We start from the raw sequence: 27,759 nt of genomic DNA on the forward strand, positions 1-27,759 counted from the left end.
CAGTAGTCTCCCATGATCCACCCTATCAAATGCTTTAGACAGGTCAATCGCGATACAGTCCATTTGACCTCCAGAATCCAAGATATCTGCTATATCTTGCTAGATGTTGTTTAGGTAGACGATGTCTAAGGTTTAAAACTAGTCATTTCTGTAATCGGCCCATTGTAAACAAATTTAAAATCTTTGTCCAAAAGGAAATTTGTGTCATATAAAATTCCAAAAAACGGCACATGTCTGACACTGAAGTGGATCCTCTTCATAAGAGAATTCGAGCATATACTTGCTTGGGGCAGTTGTCAACACAAGTCTTCAATAGACTAGAATGGTTGAAACATTGAGGTTGAATTTTATTTTTTTGCGCACTGGCGCAAAAAACATTGGCCAGGAGAAAAGGCGAATGTTTTAAATTATCTTATTAATTTGATTGATCCAAAAATTATCGTAATATAACCAATGCAAAAAGACGTTGATGTGCTGATTGAAGCTGCTTTTGAGACGAGTATATCAGAGTATTTGACAGGTATGTTTGACTGTCACGTGAAAGTGTAGTCCCTCTAGAAAGAGGAAAAGAACGTGGTTATATCATTTGCCGTAACTGTCTATCTTAATGCATTAGCAGCGTTGGTCTGTCTGGAGTTCCTACTCCTACGAAGAGGATCCACTTCGGTGTCAGACATGTACTGTTTTTAGAATTTTATGACACAAATTTTCTTTTGGACAAAGATTTTAAATTTGTTTACAATGATTTTAACATGTGTTGTATATGTTATGTTTCAACATCATATTTTATAACTACTATACCTTAGTGTTATTACCTTAAGAAATCACAGTTTAATTTTTATAAACCATAAATGCCAATGTCCTCTAAACAATGCTTGTTTTAAGATTAAATAAGGCTGATGATCCCCAATAAAAGAAGGGCAAAACATGCCCCTTAAAATTTAGAATTCCTATGTTTATTTAACCACATAATGTGGTAATAATTATATTGCATAGGTGGGGTAATAAATATACTCCTTTTGAAAACTGAGACATACCACTTAGTCAAGCAGCTTGTCTCCTTTCTCCCAAGTCTTCCCAGCCCAAACTTTGCAACATTTTTGTAACGCTACTCTTTTGTCGGAAATCACCCAGAACAAATCAAGCTGCTTTCTTTGGATTTTTTCCAGTTCTTGAATCAAGTAATCCTGGTGAGGGTCCCATACACTAGAACCATACTCTAGTTGGGGTCTTACCAGAGACATATGCCCTCTCCTTTACATCCTTACTAAAACCCCTAAAAACCCTCATAAACACGTGCAGAGATCTGTACCCTTTATTTACAATCATATTATGTGATTACCCCAATGAAAATCTTTCCTCATATTAACATGTAGGTACTTACAATGATCCCCAAAGGGAACTTTCACCCCATCAATGCAGTAATTAAAACTGAGAGGACTTTTCCTATTTGTGAACGTCACAACCTGACTTTTAACCCCTTTGTTTATCTATTTGTTTCTCACAACATTATCAAGGTCATTTTGCAGTTGCTCACAATCTTGTAACTTATTTCTTACTCTGTACAGAATAAAATCATCTTCAAAAAGCCTTATCTGTACCTCTGATTCCACACCTTTAAACATATCATTGATATACATATAAGAAAACATAAAGTTCCAATAATATTGCCTTGAGGAATTCCCCACTTAATTATTACAGGGGCAGATAAAACTTCAGCTACTCTAATTCTCTTGAGTTCTATTTTCTAGAAATATAGCCACCCATTCAGTAACTCTCTTGTCAAGTCCAGTTGCACTCATTTATGTCAGTAGTCTCCCATGATCTACCCTATCAGATGCCTTAGATATGTCAATAACAATACAGTCAATTTGACCTCCTTAATCCAGGATATCTGTTATATCTTGCTGGAATCCTACAAGTTGTGCTTCAGTGGAATAACCTTTCCTAACCACCAAACTGCCTTCTATCAATTGTGCAAACATGTCTAATATAATCAGAAAGAATGCTTTCCCAAAGATTGCATGCAATGCATGTCAAACTTACTGGCCTTGAATTTTCAGCTTTGTCTTTATGCACAGGGGCTACTATAGCAACTCTCCATTCATTCGGTATAGCTCCTTCATGCAAACAATAATAAGTACTTCAGATATGGTACTATATCCCAACCCATTGTCTTTAATATATACCCCAAAACCTTATCAATTCCATCTGTTTTCCTAGTTTTAAACTTTTGTATTTTACAGTAAATGTCGTTGTCATAGGTAAATTTTAATACTTCTTTAGTATTAGTCACCTCCTCTATCTGGACATTATCCTTGTAACCAACAATCTTTACATACTGCTGACTGAATACTTCTGCCTTTTGAAGATCCTCGCATACACACTCCCCTTGTTCATTAATTATTCCTGGAATGTCCTTCCTGGAACCTGTTTCTGCCTGCAAGTACCTATACATACCCTTCCATTTTTCACTAAATTTTGTATGAGCGCCAATTATGCTTGCCGTTATGTTACCCTTAGCTGACATCTTTGCTAGATTCAATTTCCTAGTAACTTTCTTCAATTTCTTATTTCCACAGCTATTTCTTTCCAACCTGCACCTCCTTCTTAGTCTCTTTACTTCTCTGTTGTAATATAGTGGATCTTTACCATTCCTTATTACCTTTAAAGGTACAAACCTATTTTCACATTTCTCAACAATTGCTTTAAACCCATCCCAGAGTCTGTTTACATTTTTATTTACCGTTTTTCACCGATCATAGTTACTTTTACCCTCGTGCCTGTTTTATCAGCCATATGGTACTGCCTAATAGTCCTAATTTTTATACCTTCCTTTCTTTCACATTTATTTTTAACTTCCACAAAAACAGCTTTGTGTACACTAATACCTTCTATTACTTCGGTTTCTCTATAGAACTAATCTGGTTTTACCAGCACCACATCCAGAATATTCTTCCCACTAGTTGGTTCCATCACTTTCTGAATCAGATGCCCTTCCCATATTATCTTTTTGCCATTTGTTGGTCATGCTTCCTGTCATTCGCATTACCTTCCCAATCAACATTTGGTAAATTGAGATCACCCGCTACAATTGCGTTCCTTTCTGTATTGTTTACCACATAGATGATTACCTTATCAAATAATTCTGAATCAATGTCAGCACTACCCTTTCCCAGTCTGTACACTCCAAAGACATCAATTTGGCTATTTAGAGATGAGCCTTACACCTAGAATTTCATGTTTGTCATCTGTAACTTTTTCGTAGCTTACAAATTCTTTCACTAGAATGAATACTCCCTCTCCTACCACTCCTATCCTATCTCTACGATACACACTCCAGTTCCGTGAGAAAATTTCTACATTCATTATATCATTTCTCGGCCATGATTATACTCATATTACAATATCTGGTAAGTATATACAGTATATATTAAATTAATTCTATTCCTTTCTTTACAATACTTCTGCAGTTCAGCACTAACATTTTTATGTCATCCCTGCTTGACTTCCATTTTCCTGTACCCTTATCACTGTTCCCTAGCCCACCCCGTTTCCCTGAATGTACCTGTCTGTAACCTTTCTAAACAAATTTCCTAACTTATATGTAATAATAATAATAATAATGTTATTTGCTTTATGTCCCACTAAATACTCTTTTACGGTTTTCGGAGACGCTGCCGGAATTTAGTCCCGCAGGAGTTCTTTTACGTGCCCGTAAATCTACCAACACGAGGCTGACGTATTTGAGCATCTTCAAATACCATTGGACTGAGCCGGGATCGAACCTGGCAAGTTGGGTCAGAAGACCAGGGCCTCAACTCTCTGAGCCACTCAGCCCGGCTAACTTATATGTACCACTGCGGTTTAAGTGAAGGCCATCTGAGCGCAGATCCCTATCTCCTACCCACCCATTAGGATCTAGAAATCTCACTCCCAGTTTCCCACATACCCACTTCATAGTCTCATTTAAATCCCCAATCACCTTCCAGTCAGTATCCCTCCTACACAGTATTCCACTGATAACAATCTCCGCTTCCTTTAACTTCACCCATGCTGCATTTAGCAGATCCCACACATTCCTAACTATGTTGGTACTAATACCTGCTTGTCTTATGTTGTTAATACCAGCATGAAACACTACCACCTTCTGCTTTCCCTCCTTCTCTACTACTTTCCTCAGCATCTGCCTCAACCTAATTCCTGGATAACACTGTACCCTGGTTCTCTTTTCTTCACACACTTTCCCCACATGTCTTACCATGGAATCCCCCATGACCAGAGCCTCAACCCTACCCACCTCATTTGATCCCCTCCCCTCCTGGTCAGTCCTATCTTTCCTGACAGCTGCAGAAGCTGCTTCCCTCTTCTCCATCCCATGACCCTGTTCCACCTGTCTTATCCAATCCTCTACTCCACATCTCCCTTTTCTACCTTTTCTCTTCCTCCTACTTCCACACTTCTCAACAAGAGTTACTTGTTCCTCATCTTCCTTCTGTTGTTCTATACCTGCAGTGACTTGTACCGATTTCTCACAGACACCTGTCTTGAATTCTGATCCTGAATGGAGCCCTTAGCCTGCAATCTATTTCACAGTAATAGAATAAACTCTAATTTCTAATAAGATACTATAATACACTACAATAATTTTAAACTACGTTCAGATACTGCAATACACTACAATAATTTTAAACTATGTTCAGACATATCCTAATTACAACAGGTTATTACTAAGCACAAACAGAAATGGACATACATACATACATTATATACATTATCATTACAGACTGTTATGCCTTTCAGCGTTCAGTCTGCAAGCCTCTGTGAATTTAATAAATGTCGCCACAATCCTCTTATTTAGTTCTATACCTGTTATCTTTAAATCATTAGAAACTGAGTCTAACCATCGTCGTTTCAGTTTCCCTGTACTTCTCATACCCTCCATAGCAGAGTCCATTATTCTCCTAGGTAACCTATCCTCCTCCATTTGCCTCGCGTGACCCCACCACCGAAGCCAGTTTATGCGTACAGCTTCGTCCATAGAGTTCATTCCTAAATTAGCCTTTATTTCCTCATTTCGAGTACCCTCCTGCCATGATTTCCACCTGTTTGTACCAGAAATTATTCTCGCTACTTTCACGTCTGTTACTTCTTACTTATGAATAAGATATCCTGAGTCCACCCAGCTTTCACTCCCGTAAAGCAAAGTTGGTCTGAAAACAGACCGATGTAAAGATAGTTTCGTCTGGGAGCTGACTTCCTTCTTACAGAATTCTGTTGATCGCAACTGCGAGCTCACAGCATTAGTTTTACTACACCTTGATTCAATCTCGCTTACTATATTACCATCCTGGGAGAACATACAACCACCGAGCTCGATAGCTGCAGTCGCTTAAGTGCGGCCAGTATCCAGTATTCGGGAGATAGTAGGTTCGAACCCCACTGTCGGCAGCCCTGAAAATGGTTTTCCGTGGTTTCCCATTTTCACACCAGGCAAATGCTGGGGCTGTACCTTAATTAAGGCCACGGCTGCTTCCTTCCCACTCCTAGCCCTTTCCTGTCCCATCGTCGCCATGAGACCTATCTGTGTCGGTGCGACGTAAATAAAGTAGGCAAAAAAAAAAAAGAACATACAACCTGAATACTTGAAATTATCTACCTGTTGTAGCTTTGTATCACCAATCTGACATTCATTTCTGTTGAATTTCTTACCTACTGACATCAATTTTGTCTTCGAAAGGCTAATTTTCATACCATACTAATCGCACCTATTTTCAAGTTCCGAGATATTACACTGCATGCTTTCGGCGCAGTCTGTCATCAAGACCAAGTCGTCAGCATAGGTCAGAGACTGCTTACTACATTTCCACCTAACTGAATCCCTCCCTGACAATTTATACCTTTCAGCAGATGATCCATGTAAACTACGGACAACAAAGGTGAAAGATTACAGCCTTGTCTAACCCCTGTAAGTACCCTGAACCAAGAACTCATTCTACCATCAGTTCTCACTGAAGCCCAATTGTCAACATAAGTGCCTTTGATTGATTTTAATAATCTACCTTTAATTCCATAGTCCCCCAGTATGGCAAACATCTTTTCCCTCGGTACCCTGTCATATGCTTTCTCTAGATCTACAAAACATAAACACAACTGCCTATTCCTCTCGTAGCATTTTTCAATTACCTGCCGCATGCTGAAAATCTGATCCTGACAGCCCCTCTCTGGTCTGAAATCATACTGGTTTTCATCCAACTTCCTCTCAACTACTGATCGCACCCTCCCTGGCAAGATGCCAGTGAATACTTTGCCTGGTATACTAATCAATAAGATACCTCGATAGTTGTTGCAATCCTTCCTGTTCCCTTGCTTATAGATAGGTGCAATTACTGCTTTTGTCCAATCTGAAGGTTCCTTACCAATACTCCATGCTAATCTTACTACTCTATGAAGCCATTTCATCCCTGCCTTCCCACTATACTTCACTATTTCAGTTCTAATTTCATCTATTCCTGCTGCTTTATGACAATGGAATTTATTTACCATCCTTTCCACTTCATCAAGTGTATTTTCACCAACATCCTTTTCCTCCTCCCCATACCCCCTGTGGGTGGGGGACGCAGACAAAGAATACACCCATGGTATCCCCTGCCTGTCGTAAGGGGCGACCAAGGGATGATTGGATTAGAACCATGAAACTACTTGTGATTAGTACCACCACGCGGGGAACACCATGGGTCGCTGTTACTTGCGCATATTACTACGTTAGGTACCAAATAGGTTTGTGATTAGTAGCAATCAGGAGCACCGTGCGGTCAGGCTTTTACGGTGCCTGTGATTAGTAGCACTATATGAGCGACACCAGGGTTCTGGCTTGCCTATGATTAGTAACCACTGTATATGGAACACCACGGGATAGTACGAGTCCCTGTGGTTAGTACACACTGATGAAAACCATAGGTTTGCGTTGCCTGTAAATGGCGCCGCTATGTGTGAAACCACATAGGTCTGTATTACCTGTGCGAATTTCATTACCTGTGAGTAGTACCATAATGTGTGGAATACCGCGAGTCTACAATACTTTTGATTAGTACCGCACTATGTCAAATACCATGGTTCTATTTTCAAGCAAGAAGTACCATTATAAGAGGCCGATAACCTATATTTTGGACCCCTTTAGCTTGCAAGCATCATCGATTCAGTCTTGAGCTCTAGAAGCAGTCCCTTGGTCAGTATTACTATTGTTCTCCATCAGTTTCTGAGACTGAGGCATTGCGGGTCGGCTCCACTGATTGTTTTAACTTCATATCCATCCGTTCATTTTTCGTTCTCACGCTTTGAATTCTGGTCAGTGGAGGGTTTTGGATTTTTATATTGTCTTTGCATTTTGTCTCATTTCGTACCATCAGGGGCCGATGACCTAGATGTTCGGCCCCTTAAAACAAGCATCATCATCATCATCATCACCACCTCCTCCCCATAAGCTTGGCTGTTTGCAACACCACCAGGAAGATTTCCTTTTACATTGAGAAGATGTTCAAAATATTCCCTCCACTTCTCCAGTGATTCCCTGGGATCTATTATGAGTTCACCTGAATTACTCAAAACATTGTTCATTTCCTTTTTCCCCTCCCTTCCTAAGATTCTTTGTTACTGTCCAGAAAGGTTTCCCTGTTGCTTGACCTAGCCTTTCCAGGTTATTACCAAAATCTTCCCACGATTTTTTGGATTCAACAACTATTTGTTTTGCTCTGTTTCATTCATGTACGTACAAATCCCTGTCTGCCTCAGCCCTTGTTTGGAGCCATTCCTGATAAGCATTCTTTTTACGTTTACAAGCTGCTCTCACTTCATCATTCCACCAAGATGTTCGCCACACAGTTGTTCCTAGGCATTCCCTTGCTGTTTCTACTGCAGCATTCCTGTATGCCACTCATTCTCTTTCTATATCCTGTACCTGCTTACTGTCTACTGTTTGAAACTACTCACCAATCGTATCAATGTACTTCTGTCTAATTTGCTCGTGCTGGAGATTTTCTACCCTTATTCGTTTGCAGACAGATTTCACTTTCTCTACCCTAGGCCTAGAGATACTTAGTTCAGAAAACTTGTACATTCCTAACAGATTTCCTGAATTCAAAGTCGGTTAATATATAGTCTATTATGGATCTGGTACCTCTAGCCTCCCATGTGTAGCGGTGAATAGCCTTATGTTTAAAGAATGTATTTGTAACTGCTAAACCCATACTAGCACAGAAGTCCAGCAAACGCTTCCCATTCCCCTTAGCTTCCATATGTTCCCCACATTTACCAATCTCCCTTTCATATCCTTCAGTTCTATTTCCAACTCTCGCATTGAAATCGCCCATTAGCACTATTCTATCCTTGTTGTTGACCGTGACAACGATGTCACTCAATGCTTCATAAAACTTATCAATTTCATCCTCATCTGCACGCTCACATTGTTAATACACTGAGACAGTTCTCCTCCTAATTCCTCCAACTGCCAAATCTACCCACATCATTCGCTCATTTACGTGCCTAACAGAAACTATGTTGCATGCAATGGTATTCCTGATAAACAGCCCTACCCCATACTCTGCCCTTCCCTTTCTAATACCCGTCAAGTATCTCTTCTTAGTTATCTCCCCTTACCCGAATATCACTTACTCCTAGCATATCCAGATTCATCCTCTTTGCTGACAGCCAGTTCTACCTTCTTTCTTCCATAAGCCCCATTAATATTGATAGCTCCCCATTGAATTCCATTTTGTTCGCCAAGTTGTTTCCAAGGAGTCCCTCGCCTGTCAAATGGGAGTGGGACTCCATTACTCCCATAGATCCGAGGCTTGCTTAAAATGTTTTGAGCTCAGTAAATTCATGAAGCAGGATGCTACCCTACTTACACATAGTCCAAGTGAAGATCTCTCCTTACGGGTTATGGACCACTGGTGGATTGTATAGTCCTAGCCGCCTGAGCACAAGGAGGGCCATGACTCAGAATATGTCCGAGATGCCCACTCCCATTCCATAGCAACTGGTATCCCGACCTTCAGGACCACTTACTAAGTCACTCAGCCGTTGCCCATGGTTCACGAACTAGGACGTGACTACAGTAACCCACACCATGAACCACACAGAAATTCGCAAGACTGCTCAAAATAATAGAATTAGCTCTCTAATTTCTAATAAGTTACTGCAATACACTACAATAATTTTTAAACTACGTTCAGGTGTATCCTAATTACAATAGGTTATTACTAAGCACAAATAGAAATGAAAATTCCAATTAGGTTTAAAGTTAGAAATTCCCAAGAACTACTTGAGGATTACTAACAAAGTTAAACACATAGACAGATTAATAATAGTACTACTTTATCCTACTATGCTGTAATAGAAATGAAACCTGCCATTTGTTTAAATGCTAAAGTATCCAAAGAGTTACGTACACAAAGAAAGACACGAATATAACAGGCAAGATGCTATCGAATATACCGTATCTACACTACAATTCTCAAGTGAAATGTGGTCATATGTGTTTATTACAGATGGTGGATTACTATTATTTTCCCTACTCCACGGGACGGAGAATAAGTGTCCTTAAATGCTGAAAAATATGAGGCCGTCTACCAATAATTTCTCAAAAATACTTCTGTCAAAACTATGCCAGGGACTTGAATTGCAATTGTTGGTATATAGGAACTTGATTATTGTTAGCGAACTGCTTATAAATACTGAAAAATCGAGGGTGTGAAATATAAAGTACGGATACTTTAACTATCTAATCAGAACTATAAATGATTGGAATACCAGAATCAGCTGATTTTTATTTATATTTTCTTCATACACTACACCCTTTGTTCACTGTAGCCAACAATGCAATATTTGAATACGAAGAGCGACAATAATCAATAACAATACAACAACTGTTAACTACTTTGCCAATGAAATACTGTATATTCTGTTGAAATCCTTTCTTTAAAGAAAATTTACAACAGTATCGCATTATTTAAAGAAGTTATTCCCTTTGTGATAGGTGGAACTGTTGAACTGCTATTTGAAATACCCTGTCAATTACCTGCACTAATATAACCGCTGCTCAAGTTACGACTCTTTTTAATATCCCGTCTTTGTAAGTATTTTATCAACAAACCTTCTGATATTTTAATAATAATATTAAGAAGAAAGGGATATTTCTTCTTTCACACAGTCCTAAATACAGCTTGTAATCTAGCGAATGCCTACGGAACTACTCAGTGTGAAAATTGTAAATAAATACCACTAATCGCAGTTACTACAAACACTAAAACACTAAACGTCAATGTTTGTTGAACTAAATGTCTCTCTCTCTCTCTCTCTCTCTCACACACACACAATTTCCTAAATTTCTACAACTATTAACTACTTTATCTCAAAGATAATACAGAGCTCTTGTAACAGCCAACCACTCGCTAGCGCATCCAACAGTGGACTCGTGGACTCCTGTCGTTTTCCCGAGATTGGTCAGAGCAGGGTCTAGCATGCACATTGCTCTTGACAGAATCCCAGATGAGTTCAATTGGACTGAGGTCGGTTGACCTTCGGAACCTGGCAAGCATCCTCATATTTGTGGAGTGTTCATCAAACCAATCAGCCACAGCCTGGGAGCGATAGGCAGTTGCATTATCGTTCTGTATGTATATGTATAGTTGAACTCAACATTTGGCTGATACACACCATTTGGGAAGCTTTTATGAAAGCTTAAGAACTGTTTTCGGACCAAGGCAGAAGCTTGCTGCTCTGATATATTCATAAAGTAGAGCATATAGACTCAGGTGAGCCTCATGATGTTCTCGCACGATGGGCTGAGCATTTTGCCAAGGTTTTGATTCCAAGTATACAAAGCACTGATCTTGCTTATATTAATTCACTCCAATCTCGGTTACTATTAACCTGCCAGTGGTCGCTATATGACCAAAATGCTCACGGTCATTGAAAATCATCTGCTCTTTTATACAGCATGTAGTGTCGAACTTGAGCCTTGATGTACCTTCGCACTGCAGTTTTGAGAGAAGGACGGATGTATTGAAACGCACATCTGTGGCCTTCAGAGGGGTCAGAGAGGGAGGAATTATCAGCGACCGTGAACGGTGAGCATTTTGCTTCACGTGCGACCAGTCATGTTGGCGCTAATTTCTGTGTGTGTGATAGTTTCGCTACTGTTGAATGTTGTTTCATAGTTGAAACAGTTCTTTGCAACTTATTGTATTAATGTGTTGGATAATTAGTGCGTGATGATGGCTTCAAGTCGTGACATTTTAGCTTGGTTTGTTGAAATTCCTAGTGATCGGCTCAAGGGTTTTCTAACCAGTGACTTGGACTGTGAAAGTGAACAAGTGAGCATAAAGTGGATACCGAACAGTCCGAAACGGAAGAATGTTCTGATGAAACCGTACCTGTAGAGCAATCTGTAGCTGGCGAATAACATATGTTGGAGGTAAATGAGAATTTCATGTTTAGTGGCAATGTTTATATAGGGAAAGATAAGGTGACAAAGTGGGACAGACACTCGCCAAGAATAAATCCACGCTCATGCAGGTCCACCTTTTCAATACAAAATATGTTGCGCAGATTACAACATTTTACTTGGTACTAGTTTCGACGCTGATATGAGTCATCTTCAGCCAATCTTGGGAAAAGGCATTGTAATACATATGTATAAACATTTAAAAATACACAACTCATTATAACATTACACTTGAAACATAGTTAAAATAATGCAAGTTGCACTTAAAATGAAATATAAAACTTCTTGTAATTACGAGTTAAAATCCTGATAGTCACTATTCAACACTGTGAACACTTTAAAAAGATCATGTTGTGCTATATTGTTCAAGTTAAAACCTTGGGAGTCCTGGGTTCGACCTTGAGTAACACATTTTTTCATTAGATAAAAAATTGTCGTTTTTTACTAGTATGTGATGGTTGAATTACGTAAGAAATCCTCTGTAAAGGATCAAAATCAATCTTGAAAAACTTGTGAACAGTCACTTGCATTCAGATAATCGAGATTGTCAAGTCTGAGGTGGAAGTCGTGTTACAACAAAATCCACAAGGAAATTTCACAGTTCAGAGGAAAGAACTGGCATTCCTCTCAGCATGCATGTCACATAACAGGCCCTATGAGGTTGTGTATTTTTAAATGTATATACATATAATGCCTTTTCCCAAGATTGGCTGAAGATTACTCATATCAGCGTCAAAACTAGTACCAAGTAAAATGTTGTAATCTGCATAACATATTTTGTATTGAAAAGGTGGACCTTTTAAATTTACTTCTCTGTTATTTTCAGTTCAATACAGACACAAGATGGAATTCTTAAATTAAATAAGATGACATTGTTAATGTTATATTTGTTGTCAAGCAGCTGTAGAAGGAAAGTCTTAAACAACACCGTGACCTCTACATGTCCTTTGTCAATTTAGAGCAGGGCCTCTCAAACGCCCAAACTCTCACGCGTGCAGAGCGAGGTGCATAGGCTCTGTGCACTGTGCATCGGTACGCTTCGCCTCAACTCGGCTTGACTCGGATGGTGTAGTGTGCTGAGAGCGACGAAGCGTTTGATGGTAGACGACGTGTTTATCAGTGAAATAGATAAGCGCACGACTACAACATAATAATGGAGCAACCCTTTTCGAAGAAAGCAAAGACTTCCGAAAGTCCATTTCAATCGAACTGGGAACTTTCGTATTTTTTGTTTGTTTGTTTGTCGTGACGATAACGCCAAATGCTTATTCTGTGGGACGATAATTACGTGCGTAAGAAAATCGTCTATTGAAAGACACTACAACAGACTACATTCGGAAAATTATTGTGAAATCATAGGAGACGTCAGAGAGAAAGAATTAAGGAAGTTGAAACAGCTTGAAGAAGAGCATTCTATATCCACAAATGAGGTTTGTTCCAGTACTGTAGCATTTTCATTTTGGTTACAGGTTCTGCATTTTTTAAAATTATGTTTACATTCCTCTCAAACATGTATGTGTATTTCTAATTCACTTTTTTAATTTTTTTAATAACACTGGTAACCTTGTCCCATACAACTGTGCGTCTCCGCTCACCACACGTAAACATTTCGCAGTAGGGGAGAAACAGCAGTGAAGGTGAGGAACGCGGAGACAGGCCGAACGGGGAGACAGGTGTAGGGAGAGAGGAGTGGGGGGTCTGCACTCTGGTCAACCAAGCGAAGTCGTCTTTTGCACCGTGCACAGTGCATGCACCACGCGCATGCACCCTGAGAGGCCCTGATTTAGAGAAAGCATTTGATTGAATACTAAGGACTGTGCTATGGTTGATTCTTGAGAAGGTATCCAGGGAAGTTTATTAACATCATGCATCAGTTTCATGATGGCCTGAATTAAGCATGATAGCAGCTTCACAGACTAGTTCAAAGTTACTAGTGGCATCGAGCAAGGATGTTTTGTGGCCCCTACACTCTTTACATTATACTTACAACTGAGATAAATGATACACTTCAAAACTGTAATGATAAGATTGTTTTGAGTGTCAGGTCTGACAAAAACATCTTTGATATCTCCCGCTTATGCCGACGACGTATGTCTCGTGGCTCATACGATGGAAAATGTACAGATATACAGTGGCAGTCACAATAATAGAGCCACCTCTATTGACGGGATTAAGAACTAGGATATCTATTAGTTCGCAAAATCTCCATGAGTGCCCTGTTGTCAGTCCCTTTTAGAAAACATCAGGGAAGACGTCGCTGCTATCTGTAGTCGTGCAAAAGGAAGCGTTTGAGCTAGACGTGCGAAAAGAGGCATAAAGGTAAGAATCTTATGGGTCAAAATAATAGAGCCGTTTTACAGAAGTCCCGTTCAAATTTGTTTTGCAGTTGTTTTGGGGGCTAGCGATATTATGTCAACAAACCTCCACTCAATATTATTTTGTATGTAAATTGACGTTTGGTTTTGTTTACATTCTTCTAGATGGGCAGAAAAAGCATACAAGTGATGAGCGTATAGTAATGTTCCGGATGTTAAAAAGTGGAATGTCAATGAATCAAATAACCAAAGATTTACACGTTTCGCGAAAACGAGTCACAACACCATTAGACTGGCAAAATAAACAAAGCCGCAGCTGGAGAACAGGGGGCGACCTCGTGTAACTACTCCTCGCGTAGACAGACTCATCACTAGGGAAGTAAAGAAAGACCCATTTTTGTCAACACCACGATTGAAAGCCATTTTGTTTAGCGACAAATATGATGTTAAACCATCAACCTCAACGATTCAAAGACGACTGAGATCCGCAAAATTGAATGGGCGCATTGCGAGACAGAAGCCACATGTTTCAAAAGCTAATGTTCAGAAAAGGTTGGCCTTCGCCCAGAGAAATGAACAAAAACCTAATATTTGGTGGAGGAACATCCTTTGCTCCAATGAATCCAACTATATTAGGTTTGCCTCAGACGGAAAAGTCTATGCGCGCCGCCCACCAAACCAGGAATTTAATCCCAAGTACACTTTAAAAACTGTGAAATATGGTGGCGGAAGTATTAGGTATGGGGATGTTTTTCATGGTACGGTATTGGTCCAATACACTGTATCAACGGCATAATGAACACAGAAATGTACAAAGACATTTTGGCAAATGTGATGCTGCCTTATGCTGAAGAGGAAATGCCGCTGAAATGGAAATTTCAGCACGATAACGATCCAAAGCATACTGCAAGGATCATAAGGCAGTTTTTTCAAGATTACCATATCGAAGTATTAGAGTGGCCACCTCGATCCCCTGACGCATCACCCATTGAGAACTTATGGGAGATCGTAGACGAGAGAATTGACTGCTCAAAAGCTACATCTTTAGATAAACTTTGGGAAGAAATCCAGCGAGCCTGGTATGCGATCAGCAGCAACGAATGCAGGCGTTTAGTCGAATCTGTGGGTAAGAGGTGCAGGGCAATCGCGACACAGTCCATTCGATGTCCCGAATCTTGCTTGATTCCTACAAGTTGAACTTCAGTGGAATAATCTTTCCTAAATCCAAACTGCCTTCTATTGAACCAGTTATTAATTTTGCAAACATGTCTCATAATAATAATAATAATAATAATAATAATAATAATAATAATAATAATAATAATAATAATAATAATAATAATAATATAAATAATACTTTCCCAAAGCTTACATATAACACATGTCAAACTGACTTGCCTGTAATTTTCAGCTTTATCACCCTTTCCTTTATACACAGGGGCTACTATAGCAACTCTCCATTCATTTGATATAGTTCCTTCATGCAAACAGTAATCAGATAAGTACTTCAGACATGGTACTATATCCCAACCCATTGTCTTTAGTATATCCCCAGAAATCTTATCAATTCCAGCTGCTTTCCCTGTTTTTAACTTTTGTATTTTATTGTAGATGTCTTTGTTATAGTAGGTATATTTCAATGTTTCGTTTGAATTAGTCACCTCTTCTATCTCTATATTTTTAAATCATCTCTTTAATTATTCATCTTCTGTATATCTCATGTAGTTTATATAGTGAATTCCATTTTATGACTGCCTCTAGCATTACCTTACAACTGTTTTGTCCTGTGATCAGCTGATGGCGTCGCTCTGGGTGCTGCAGCTACTACAGCTCATGCGGACGTGGAGATGATTGTCTTCCTTGCTATTATGCTACATAAGGTGAGTCTGACTGTAATGCACATCTTTCTCCTTGTCCTCTTATGTCCCAAATACTGAACATTGAGTGTTATGCAATGTCTTCGTGGCTTCCCTTCTAACATAGCAACTACTATAGTATTTGCTGTTCAGCCTTTTGTATCACTGATCAGTGATCAATATGTCACTGCCTAAAGTTGGAAATGTTCATAAGATTGATAGTAAAGGAGATGGTCTCATTGTTTCAGAAGATATTTGTCAGAACATTCAAATTGGCAAGAGAATGTTTTGAGTGTAGAAAACTTGTGTTTATGGCGACAGTCACAAGTTTGGTGATTTTGAAGTTTCTAGCTTTGTATAGTGTACAGGATTTAGATAAAAAAAACAAGAGATCATGACATATGAGTGTAGCTACAATGATTCTGCGGTACTTTTGAGATTTTCATAATATATTTCATCTGGTCCACAAACCTTTTGGTTTTTCGTCGTATTTATCGCTCGTTCTGCCTCTTCCACAGTGAAAGGTTCATAGCTAATTGTCGAGTAATCTTCGTCCCTCAGATCAGGTCGCGTTTCGTATGCTTGTAGAACGCTTTTAAAATGCCGCTCCCACATTTCCAGCGGGATGTTTCTTGGGAAATGTGGTTGTTTTGGTGATCCTATCTTGTACCATTTTTGTTTTGCATCTTCTATCATTTTTCTCTCTTTTGCCTGGAAGATTTCTTTTGCTTCCCTTATGATGTCTTTGTATTGTAACCGTTCATCACCATGCCATAGGCATGTTAGGAGGTTTAGTCAATCATATATGCCGTTTTCCGCAACATTCTGCGACATATAATGTCGTAATTAGCAGTCTACATGCCGAACCGGGATGTGATTTGCGATACGCCAGCCCGAAGGGAGCAGTTTTCTGCGCTGTATCGAGAAAAGGATAGCGCATTACTGCTGGACCTTGAAATCGCGCTCTCTCTTCATGTGAGCGAGAAGGAGAGATGACGCTACGTGTGAAATGTAGGTTGTTGGAGAGTGGTCTGATTCACCTTGATTCAAGGTGTGTTAACCCCCAAGAAATAAATGTCCTTTACTAATTCAACACCGCATTCATTGGTGCCACTTCACCATAATTAACTAAAAGGAGGAAGAGGAAGAATACCTTCATCTGAGATAATTTCTGGAAAATATGAGTCATGTCCCATTTTAACCGATGTATTTAATGCTAATTGTTGATGCATATAAATGCAATACTTTAGTAGTGGATCGGTAATGATGCCTGTCATACAGTAGTATGCAGATTAAAGATGACTGCTGAAATCTGACAATGTGTGGAAAAAAGTGGGAGGTCTTGCGTGATGAACCATGACGCGTGAATTTTTAAAAGGACGCTTTTGAGATTGTGAATGACCCACTGATCGTTTTAGTTTTTAATGAGATCAGTAGAAAGTAGGGGTCACGAGCTATAATTTGATTGCTTTCACATCACTGAAAGATTTTGTTTACCGGAGCTCCCCCCTGACCACTCAGTCCAGATGCTATAAGTAGAACCTGGACTTAGATACAGTATCCCATTGTAATTTGTGTAGCCGCAGTACTCACACGTGAGGAGTGAACTTGGATATCGGAGTATGAAGTGTTGTGTCAAGGAAAAAAAACCACATCAGTGCGATGTAAAATATCGCGAAATAAGCCATGTGGTACAAGATAATGTACAGTGGTGATGAATAGAAGTCTTATATCAACATTTAATCTTTTAAATATTAACGACAGTCAGTTGCGGCTCATGATGCAATCATTAGTGAAAGGGCAAACGCATCAGGTTGTTTAGAGGTAGTGAGACAGCTAATTACGTTCAGTAATTAATGGTGACCGATCTAAAGCATTTAAGAGTGAGTGACGTTCAGTAAAATTAAAGAATTTTCCTGATAAAATTAGCGTTTGCATACTTCATGGACACTCGTGGTGATAGGCTGTGTGATTAATGGGGAAATTAATAGTGATTTATACAAACTTGCCACTATTTGCATTAATCTATTTAAAGTTATTAGTGGATCTTATCACCAGTAGATTCTTTGAAAGCACATAAACAGTGTTTAGTAACTGATTTCCCATTTTTGCCTGTATGTTCGTGAGTGATCGTCGAAACCCGAGGACTGGAGCCTACAAGAAATGTGCCTAAGTGCCTGCAGTCATTTCTACAGGGGATGTCTAGAGACTCCACTAAGAAGACCACAGTTCGAGACATGGATCGTGTTAGGATGAAGAGGAACCAAGGACTATCAAAGAGAAGACCACTCATCGTGGTGTAAAATCTCAATTGTACCTCGAGATGACAGCAAACCATACCCAGCATTCGATAAGTACATTTAATTTGAATATATTAAACTACGAGATTTGCATGCCAGTAGCAATTTTTATTTTGCAAATATTAAAATGTTATAATTAATAATATTAAATGTAGGGAACACTAAACGCGTGTGACTGGGAAAAGATTATTTCTTATTTTAATTAGGGTTTTTAGGTGATTCAAGAATAATCATTGATATTTAGCAGGCTTATTTGCATAAATTAGTAAACAGATCCCATAAATTCTTAGTGCATATGAAGCACTTATTTTGAGAAGAATAGCGCTTTAGCTAAATTTATGATTTCTTCGTGATGTTACTGTCTGGTCCAGATTTTCATAGTAATTTGAATATAGACTGTGTTTGCTTCAAGGTGATTCAGGTATTTATAAATCCTATATGATGATAAATGATCATTGAAGATGTCCAAACCGAGGTAATATGTGAATTATATAGATATGCGAGAAGAATTCAATTAGTTAAATAACCTGTAAGAATGGAGTCTTCTGTGTAAATTAATAGAACAGATTTGAGATGCAGTGGTATGATATGGGAAGGTGAATCTTGTGAGACGTTTGAGATGTTGGAATGATAAAGGATTATAATAATTATGGCTGTTGTGAAGTATTGAATTAGGCTGAATATATAGCCAGATAATGAATAATAAGAAGTGATGGCTCTCAAATGAATGCGTTCTTGAGAACGAGCCAAGATGATATAAAGGAAAAAGAAAGAAAGAAAGAAAAAAAGAAATAAGGAGTACAGTATGTTTTTGTAGCCGCAGACCTGGACACACAGCTATTGTCATACATTGACGGATTTACGACGTAAGGATTTGCAGGGTCTGAGGGGAGATTGTGTTGTTTCCTACAATCTTAATGTCCACCACCAAGCTTCCTTTCATTTGCCAGTGCAGTATCGATCCCATTCTAATGATACGTTATGAGTAACGTGGATAATTTTATGATTTTGCGAAGGATGGACTCCTTCCCAGTTATGCATTAAATTAGCTCGTGATAGGAGTTTAAGATTTTTTACCTCGGAAGCTGAAGAACTTGAGTTCGACTCATGTTGGAACCATGAGTTTAACCTGATACTATGGCTTGATTAAGCCATTTCTTCAAGATGTATTGTGTGATATATGTTTGATAGTTTTCTATGTAATGTGTTTACATGTTTTATTATTCCCAAAGTGTTTTATGGTTATGAGTTCGATACCAGCGTTGGTTGATTTTACTTTGAATATTATTTGTTAGGTAAACCCAGGATTTGCGTATGTGTTCAGTGTAATATATAATTGTCGTGGTCAAATAGACCATATGTTTGATATACGGCGATGCAATCTCGTGTGTAAAAGTAAGTGTACTATTGGAATGCATACATTCCACAACCATGATAGTTAAAGACATGATTCAACAAGAAGGTGCCATTTTTGATCAGCCTATTAAAATAATAGATGCCATTTAACCCCTTAACTGGGTATGATGTCTTCAGACATTTTCGCGCTGGGCTTTTACAGTGGGTATGGCGGCATTAGTCGATCGTAAAATTTATCACGTATTTATCTTGAGTGTGAAGGCATATGGCGTTGCCATGGAATCTATCGCATTAGTCGATATGTTTTCCACGAGATCACGCTATGTATTGTTTTTTAGAATTGTCACAGCTTCGTGAAATGTATTTGTTTTGGCACCTTGCACGAAGTTCCCGCACAGCCATTTATGAACCGAAGCATGGCTTCTAAACGAAAAGTAGATCGGCTTGATTGTGCGTGTATTTCGACAGTTTTAGAAATGGAGATTGATGATGAGGTATCTTCTTTATTTGATGATCATGAGTGGTTCATACTGATGAAGAGAACAGTGAAAGTGATCCTGAGAGTGAAAGTGAAGTTGTTCCAGACGAATCAAATGACTCGGACGACGTTCAAAATGTAACTCGCTTTGTTGCGAATGGTGCCACAAGACCAAGGTCTGCGAGTTCAGATCCTCACAAACATTATCTTTGATTCCCTTCTATTTAAAGAAGTTTATAACATTTTCACTTGTGGTTTCTTTGGCTAGTTTACCAATGTAGAGCCATGCGTTTTTCTCTGCTTCTTGAAGTAAGTTGTCTGTTGACGTTGAAGTTCCCACGATTGTCTGTTGAGAGCGTCTTTGTTGTTTTTTATATACTACCTCTGTATATCTCGGCATGTCAATGCTTTCTTTGTCGTTAGTCTCCAAACTTTGATTTATAGATTTCAGATTCTGATCACATGCACCATCCGTGTCTTCGATAGTTGCTTGTGTTGCCGTTTCGCATGGTTGTTTTGCGGAGGATGTGTTTTTGTTGTTGTTGGTAATCTTCTAGTTTCGTAAAGTCCGCTGATCTATTGTCCTTTGAAAGGTGTTGGCTTGTTAGTTTAGAAAGATTTTTTGCCATTTCATCAATTTTCTTGCACATTCCTGCACGCAAAAAAAGTGAAACGAGTATACGCATATGCAAATACGGGGCATGTTTACCAATGATTGTATAGTGAATAAGGCTCTCCTTGTTTTGTGCAATAAGTGGTTTCTGTATGTAAAGTGCTGGTTCTCAGTGGCATGTGCTAATTTTAGTAATTAGTAAAGCAAGAGATAATTTATAAAAATGCTGATGACCTTCGATGTTAGGCCCCTTAAAACAAAAAGCATCAGTTTATAGAAAGACTAGCTGATGTACCCGTGCTTCGCTATGGAATTCTAGTGTACACGTTGTGAACAAGATTGTATTAAATTACATAGCTCTTAATGTTACCCTAGAAACGCGACGGGGAAGGCACCAAACATCTTTTCCCATATGAAGACTGAGTTAGGTAATTTTCACTGTAATGTTAGGCCCACTTGCATACCATCAGTCATAATCAGGTTGGGGAGTTTTCATTATAATGGTAGACATTCACTTTCCACGTGCCTTTTTATATCCTCAGAGAGACTGTTTTAGTGGTTTTCCCAACTGAAATGAACATACATTACAATGATGTCAGTAGGAATGGCACGTTTAAAACAGTGCTTTCACATGTAATACTCGATCAAATCAAACACCACACATTTTCTCACTTTTAACGAACAGTAGTACGCTACAAGTAACTATTCTCATTTTGGTTCCGTATTGAAGTTGACGTATGTCTCAAGTATTATTACAATATTATAAGTCCACCTGTTCAATACAATACAATATGATCCACTATTTCATATGGTCAAATATTTTTATACATAATACATAAAAGTCAAAGGTACATGTTTCACCCTCCTAACGGGCATCATCAGCCTATATCAATCTTAAAATAATACATATACTTATAAATTATAGGTTAAAATGTTGAAAAATGGTTTCGTAAAACATTATACAATAACATCTAAAACAACGATAATGCACCAAAGTATGTTAAAAAGAGAGTGAAATTAACAGTTTTGAAGATTAAAACGTGATTAAACATGAAACTTTGAGAGTCTAAAACTAAAATGGATCCATATTTTTATAATATCATTAAGACTGTGAAGGCCTTGAGTATAAATACAATCATCAAAGGGGGATGTTTCTTCAATTCCCAAGTTGAATCCAAGGTGGTAAAATCACTTTCAGTTATTTAAAACGGAAGTGTGAATGTAATAAACAAGTTTAAAATGTATATGATTGGGAGATCTGAAAGTCGAGAAGAAAATGGAACTTCAATAGAGGCGTTGCTTGTAATAAAACGTATGTCAAAGCTAGCGGAGTTCGGAAATTATGGTAGTCGAATGGATCTAAAAGATAGTCAAGTTGATATATAATTCCGTTGAAACATTTGTTGGAAGAAATGTTCAGGATTTTTCGTACGGAGCGTATTAAGTACGTCAGGTTGTTACAGCATTTCTTCCAACAAATGTTTCAACGGAATTATATATCAACTTGACTATCTTTTAGATCCATTCGACTACCATAATTTCCGAACTCCGCTAGCTTTGACATACGTTTTATCACAAACAACGCCTCTATTGAAGTTCCATTTTCTTCTCGACTTTCAGATCTCCCAATCATATACATTTTAAACTTGTTTATTACATTCACACTTCCGTTTTAAATAACTGAAAGTGATTTTACCACCTTGGATTCAACTTGGGAATTGAAGAAACATCCCCCTTTGATGATAGTATTTATACTCAAGGCCTTCACAGTCTTAATGATATTATAAAAATATGGATCCATTTTAGTTTTAGACTCTCAAAGTTTCATGTTTAATCACGTTTTAATCTTCAAAACTGTTAATTTCACTCTCTTTTAACATACTTTGGTGCATTATCGTTGTTTTAGATGTTATTGTATAATGTTTTACGAAACCATTTTTCAACATTTTAACCTATAATTTATAAGTATATGTATTATTTTAAGATTGATATAGGCTGATGATGCCCGTAAGGAGGGTGAAACATGTACCTTTGACTTTTATGTATTATGTATAAAAATATTTGACCATATGAAATAGTGGATCATATTGTATTGTATTGAACAGGTGGACTTATAATATTGTAATAATACTTGAGACAGTAGTACGCTGCCGATCTAACAGTCCAAAGTTCCAAAGCTGGAATGACCAAGCCGCAGACAGACGTATTTCGTGAACACTCTTCGTCTTTCTTCGGCGGGGAGAGGGTCAAATAGTGGAGACTCCCAGGGCAAAAACTATGCCCTTTTACTAATCTGTTTCCTATGAGTACCCGATGAGTCGGAAAATATCAATTCTCTACACTGGTGGCGGAAAAATCTATCTGACTTGGAGGCAAATTTCTCCTCCAAGGCAGAGGTGAAACCCCCTCTTCACTGTTAATTTGGAATAAAATTAATGTAGAATTTAATAAAAGTGAAGAGGAAGAAGCTTTTCTTAGGAAACGGCTCTTTTCAGGGTTGAATTTGGAGTTATTTAGTGAATTGTGGTGCTATCATTTGGAATAAGCCTAAATTGTTATTCTAGACCAGGCCATACTACTACTACTACTACTACTACTACTACTACTACTACTAAGCCAGCCTCTGTCTTAAGTATACATACTGCTCATTCAAAACAGTGTCAGAATAAGGATCGAATAACTGGAATACTATGAAGAATCAGTGTGTTACGTACCAGCTGCATCAGAAAATGTATGAACCAGAGGAATGGCATGCTAAAGAAGAAAGTTTTCTAACTCCCCTGCTATTTACCGCCAATATTCAGTCAGACTATTATACTCGGTACGCAGCAGTAATCCCATCTATCGGAGTTGAGTGGCAGCATCAGAGACAAATAACATCACAACAAACAATGGTCAATGTAACGTTATTGTTGATCAATATTATGCGCTTTCGATATTGTAGGCCTTCACATTTTGTTTTCTTCCGATTCGGAAATACCACTCATCATATTCGGTGCGGTAAAACTGAATAAAACATAGATGATCGGAAATTGTATTCTCTGTAACTTTTGTTATGTAGTACTTTTCGATAGGACCAAAAATATAGGTATTTAAAAATTAATTTTTAGGCGCCTTTCCCTAAACTACAATTTCATCCAGGTTGAATAAAATTGTCCATAGCTTAGACTGTAGTTTCTTATTCCCCGACTCTATATACCGATTTTCATTAAATTCTGTTTACCCATTTTGTCGGGGCTCGGCGTCGATATGGACTTAGTAACAAAAACACAAAATCATGAATATCTGTGTTATCATAGCCGGAACGCTCAAAATGTATGACATAAATGGTCGGAAATTTAATTATATATAAATTTGGTTATGTAGTATTTATCGATACGACCACGAATAATATAAATATTTGAAAATTAAATTTTAGGCCTTCCCCTAAACTACCATTTCTGTCAGCGTGAATAAAATTATTTACGGCTTAGATTGTAGCGACTTATTACCCGACTTTGCATACCGATTTTTATTAAATTCTCTTTAGCCATTTTCTAGTGATGTGTGTACAGATAGACAGACAGACAGAAATTACGGAAAAGTAAAAAGTGCAATTTCTTGTTACTCTGGATATGACCGATACAGAAATACTATTTTTGTCAAATTCTGAGCAATGTACAGACAAAACTCTTTATTTTTTATATATAGAAATATAACCATTGTCCGATCCATTAGAAGACGCCATATTGGCTGCAGGAAAGGTCTCGTTATCGAATAATATCGCTGAATCTTTCAAAGAATAAATAATTCACTGGTTCTTGAAATCGAGCGTGACTATAGGAAATTAAGCTTAGCAGAATAACTGCACGGACACGTAGAATCAATTCTCGTTTTATTCCTATTCATTACTCCAGTCCAAGGAATAAAAAAATAGAATCAACCATGTCAGAGAAAAAGTCAGCAGGCTCTGACAACTGGTGTGGCAGACAAAAGGATTGATTTCTGCTCTGTATGCGACAAGAGGGTAGAAGAAAACAAAACAGCCGTGACCTGCGATGGACCATGCCAAAGATGGCACCATTTATCATGTGCAGAATTACAAGAAGGCCAATTTAACGTGCTAAAATCAACTAGTAAGAAAAAAATCAAAACTTCTATGGTTATGTTTCAACTGTGAACAGGACTTCACTCTATATAAAGAGGGTCTTGCCCTATGTAAAGGGAACCTTAGACTTGCAGATCGGTTACAGCTTTGGAAAGTATCAATAGCGGGCTATGTGGATGCTGATTATGGATTGACGACAGATATTCATTTACTGGATACGTCTTTATTACAAATGATGGTCCTGTTACATGGGATTCCAGGAAATAATGCACAGCAGCTGTGCCAATCAATGAGGCAGAGTATATGACGCTCAGTGATACCACCAAAGAACTTGTCCATCTTTGACATTTTTGAAACAGTTTGGGGCAGCTGCTGTTAAGGAGATGACATTGTACGACGACAATTTCAGTGCTCAGAAACTAACCACAAATCCTGTTTATCATGTACGAACAAGCCACATTGATGTTTGCCATCACTTTGTTACAGAAATTGTTCAGTCTGGAGCCATGAATTTGGAGCCTGTTGCATCTGGAGACATGCCAGCTGATATCTTGACAAAGGCCTTGTCCAAACCGAAATACGGTGTGTACAACATTCGGGACTAGCAAGACCGAGAATTGAAGAACTGCAAATTGTCTTGAGGGGAAGTGATTCCATGATTGATTCCCGAACGACATCACCAAAGGGCACAGTTCCCACTGAAAATCATTTTTAATGCTTCTTTTGTTTTATGTCACCATTAACTTCTTTCCATTGTTTTATAAGTTGTAATTAACTTACTTGATTGATTTATAAAGGATAAACAGGATTGTGATATTTACTGCACAATAACTCGCCCCAATTTACTAGATCGTCATTGTTCAAAGGGTTGAAATTACTTCTCTTTCTGTTTCAACTATTGTTACAATCCAATCACCACCATCCTGAAGAGAAAGACATACGGGAAATAGAAATTATATCGTTGGCAAGAAGAACTTGAAAGAATGGGACTGTTCATCAACCAAACTAAAACAGTTGGTTTGGTGAGGAGTTGAAATTCTGAAGCAGTGTACCTGTGAGTGCAAAATGAAGAAGTAGATATTAATTAATAACTTCAAATACTTAGGGAGCTTTGTTTCTTCTTCTTCTTCTTCTTCTTCTTCTAATACCATAAACCAAGAAATAGGCAGTAGATACCAGCTGCATCAAAATTCTACCACTCCATTTGTCAACTACTTAGCAATGACACATTTCCCCAAGCTTCAAAGGTCATACTATACAAACACATCTTGTACCAGTTCTAACATATGAACTGAAAACAGCAACTTTAACTGGACCTGCCCACAGACCAATGAAATGAAATTTCTCCATTCTTGTCTTCATAAGACAAAGAGAGACAAAATAAGGAATGAGAATATCCAGCAACAACTTGGATTGGACAAGAGTCTTTTGAAAACCTTAGAATTAAGCAGATTACAATCATATGGAAATACAGGAAGGATGGCTCCAAATAAACCCCAAGAGCATACTATGAGAGGAATGATGTTGATAAGAGGCCCAGGGAGAGGCCTCGTGATTCTTGCAAAAAGCAAATTTTCAAAGACCTTACCAAACCTGATGTAAAAATTGGCAGCAAAAAGTAGAACATCAGCTGTAGATGGACAGGACGAACTGGAGGAGGCACACCTGGCTTGCTGGAGCAGAGAATTGATAAGTCTATTTTTGTTCAATTATTGATGACATCAACTTCCCGTATGAACAGGTTGCCAAACTGACAAAGTAACACGTCATATTCTTTTAAGGGGGAAAAATTGTATGTTTTATAAATCTGGAATGGTACCACATGCTCCAAACATCAATCCAATACCTTTGATTTTGTCAAGCTGGTACTTCTGCTTGTAGAAAGCCATTGTCAGCTCATGGATGTTCTTTTTCTTGAGATATACTTCTTCCAGCTCCCCTGTATGGTGCTTGAATCACACAGTAGGATCAATAATGAACCCTTCCTTGTTATTTCTGTAGGTTATCATGTTGATTCACTACATGTTGCCAGTCAAGGATATACCATGAACATCTTCATGTATGTTAGTTGTTCTTTCAGAGCTCTTCTGCAATCAACTTATTTTATGGTGATGCAAGTTCCTCATTACTTCACCATAGGGCCATGAACCTAGAATGTGTGTCAATACTTCTCTCCCTGACACATCTGCAACAGAGGTTACTGTCTTGGATCCTGCCTGGAATAGTCTGTACAGCAAAAATTGTTCATGTCATTTTGATTTCATCTCAATCAATACTGATAAGCATTTAGGACAGTCGCCCAGGTGGCAGATTCCCTATCTGTTGTTTTCCAAGCCTTTTCCTAAATGATTTCAAAGAAATTGGAAATTTATTGAACATCTCCCTCGGTAAGATTCCAATCCCTAACTCCCCTTCCTATAAATGAATATTTGCCCCAGTTTGTTCTCTTGAATTCCAACTTTATCTTCATATTGTGATCTTTCCTACTTTTATAAACGCCACTCAAACTTATTCATCTACTAATGTCATTCCACGCCATCTCTCCGCTGACAGCTCGGAACATACCACTTATGATATATATGTTGATCCCCATAGGGAATCTGAAATATTTGTCCCGAATGAGTAAATTTATAATACCAATATAAATGATCCGTTATTGGACATAATAAATTTTCCAGCTAACTCATTCCTGGTTGCCAGGGTTTCACCCCCGTGTGCTAGGTTGAGCTCGTCAGTTGGTTCCTAGCACACCTACCAAGACGCATGGCAGGTGCATACTGTGGAGGCCACTGCATAGGCTACTTGAAGCCACCGGCAGTACCAATGCACTATGAGAGACTTTGTCTCACTACCAAAAATTGATGCCTGCTTGGCCATCAGATGATATATATGTTGATATATATATGTATGTTGATCCCCATTTATATTGGTATTATAAATTTACTCATTCGGGACAAATATTTCAGATTCCCTATGGGAATCAACATATATATCACCTGATGGCCAAGCAGGCATCAATTTTTGGTAGTGAGACAGTCTCTCATAGTGCAGTGGCACTGCCGGTGGCTTCAAGTAGCCTACGCAGTGGCCTCCACGCTATGCACTTGCCATGCGTCTTGGTAGGTGTGCTAGGTACAAACTGAAAAGCCCAACCTAGCACATGGGGGCGAAACGCTGGCAACCAGGAATGAGTTAGCTGGAAATTTATAATGTCCAATAACGGACCATTTATATTGGTATTACATACC

At 38.4% G+C, this 27,759-nt stretch overlaps 1 protein-coding gene across 2 annotated transcripts in view; it reads left to right on the forward strand.

Annotated features, from left to right (window-relative positions):
* Window positions 1-27,759, forward strand: part of Zip102B (Zinc/iron regulated transporter-related protein 102B) — a 166,972-nt gene that overhangs the window by 70,056 nt on the left and 69,157 nt on the right. For both annotated transcript variants that reach the window (XR_010858473.2, XM_067135183.2), the window contains exon 5: window positions 15,616-15,701. Coding sequence is in view for 1 of the 2 variants with exons in the window: in XM_067135183.2 (XP_066991284.2) it covers window positions 15,616-15,701 (86 nt within the window). In the remaining variant the exon portion in view is untranslated. The remainder of the gene's footprint in view (window positions 1-15,615; window positions 15,702-27,759) is intronic.

The sequence above is a fragment of the Anabrus simplex genome, chromosome 1, assembly GCF_040414725.1.
Source record: "Anabrus simplex isolate iqAnaSimp1 chromosome 1, ASM4041472v1, whole genome shotgun sequence".
Taxonomy (NCBI): domain Eukaryota; kingdom Metazoa; phylum Arthropoda; class Insecta; order Orthoptera; family Tettigoniidae; genus Anabrus; species Anabrus simplex.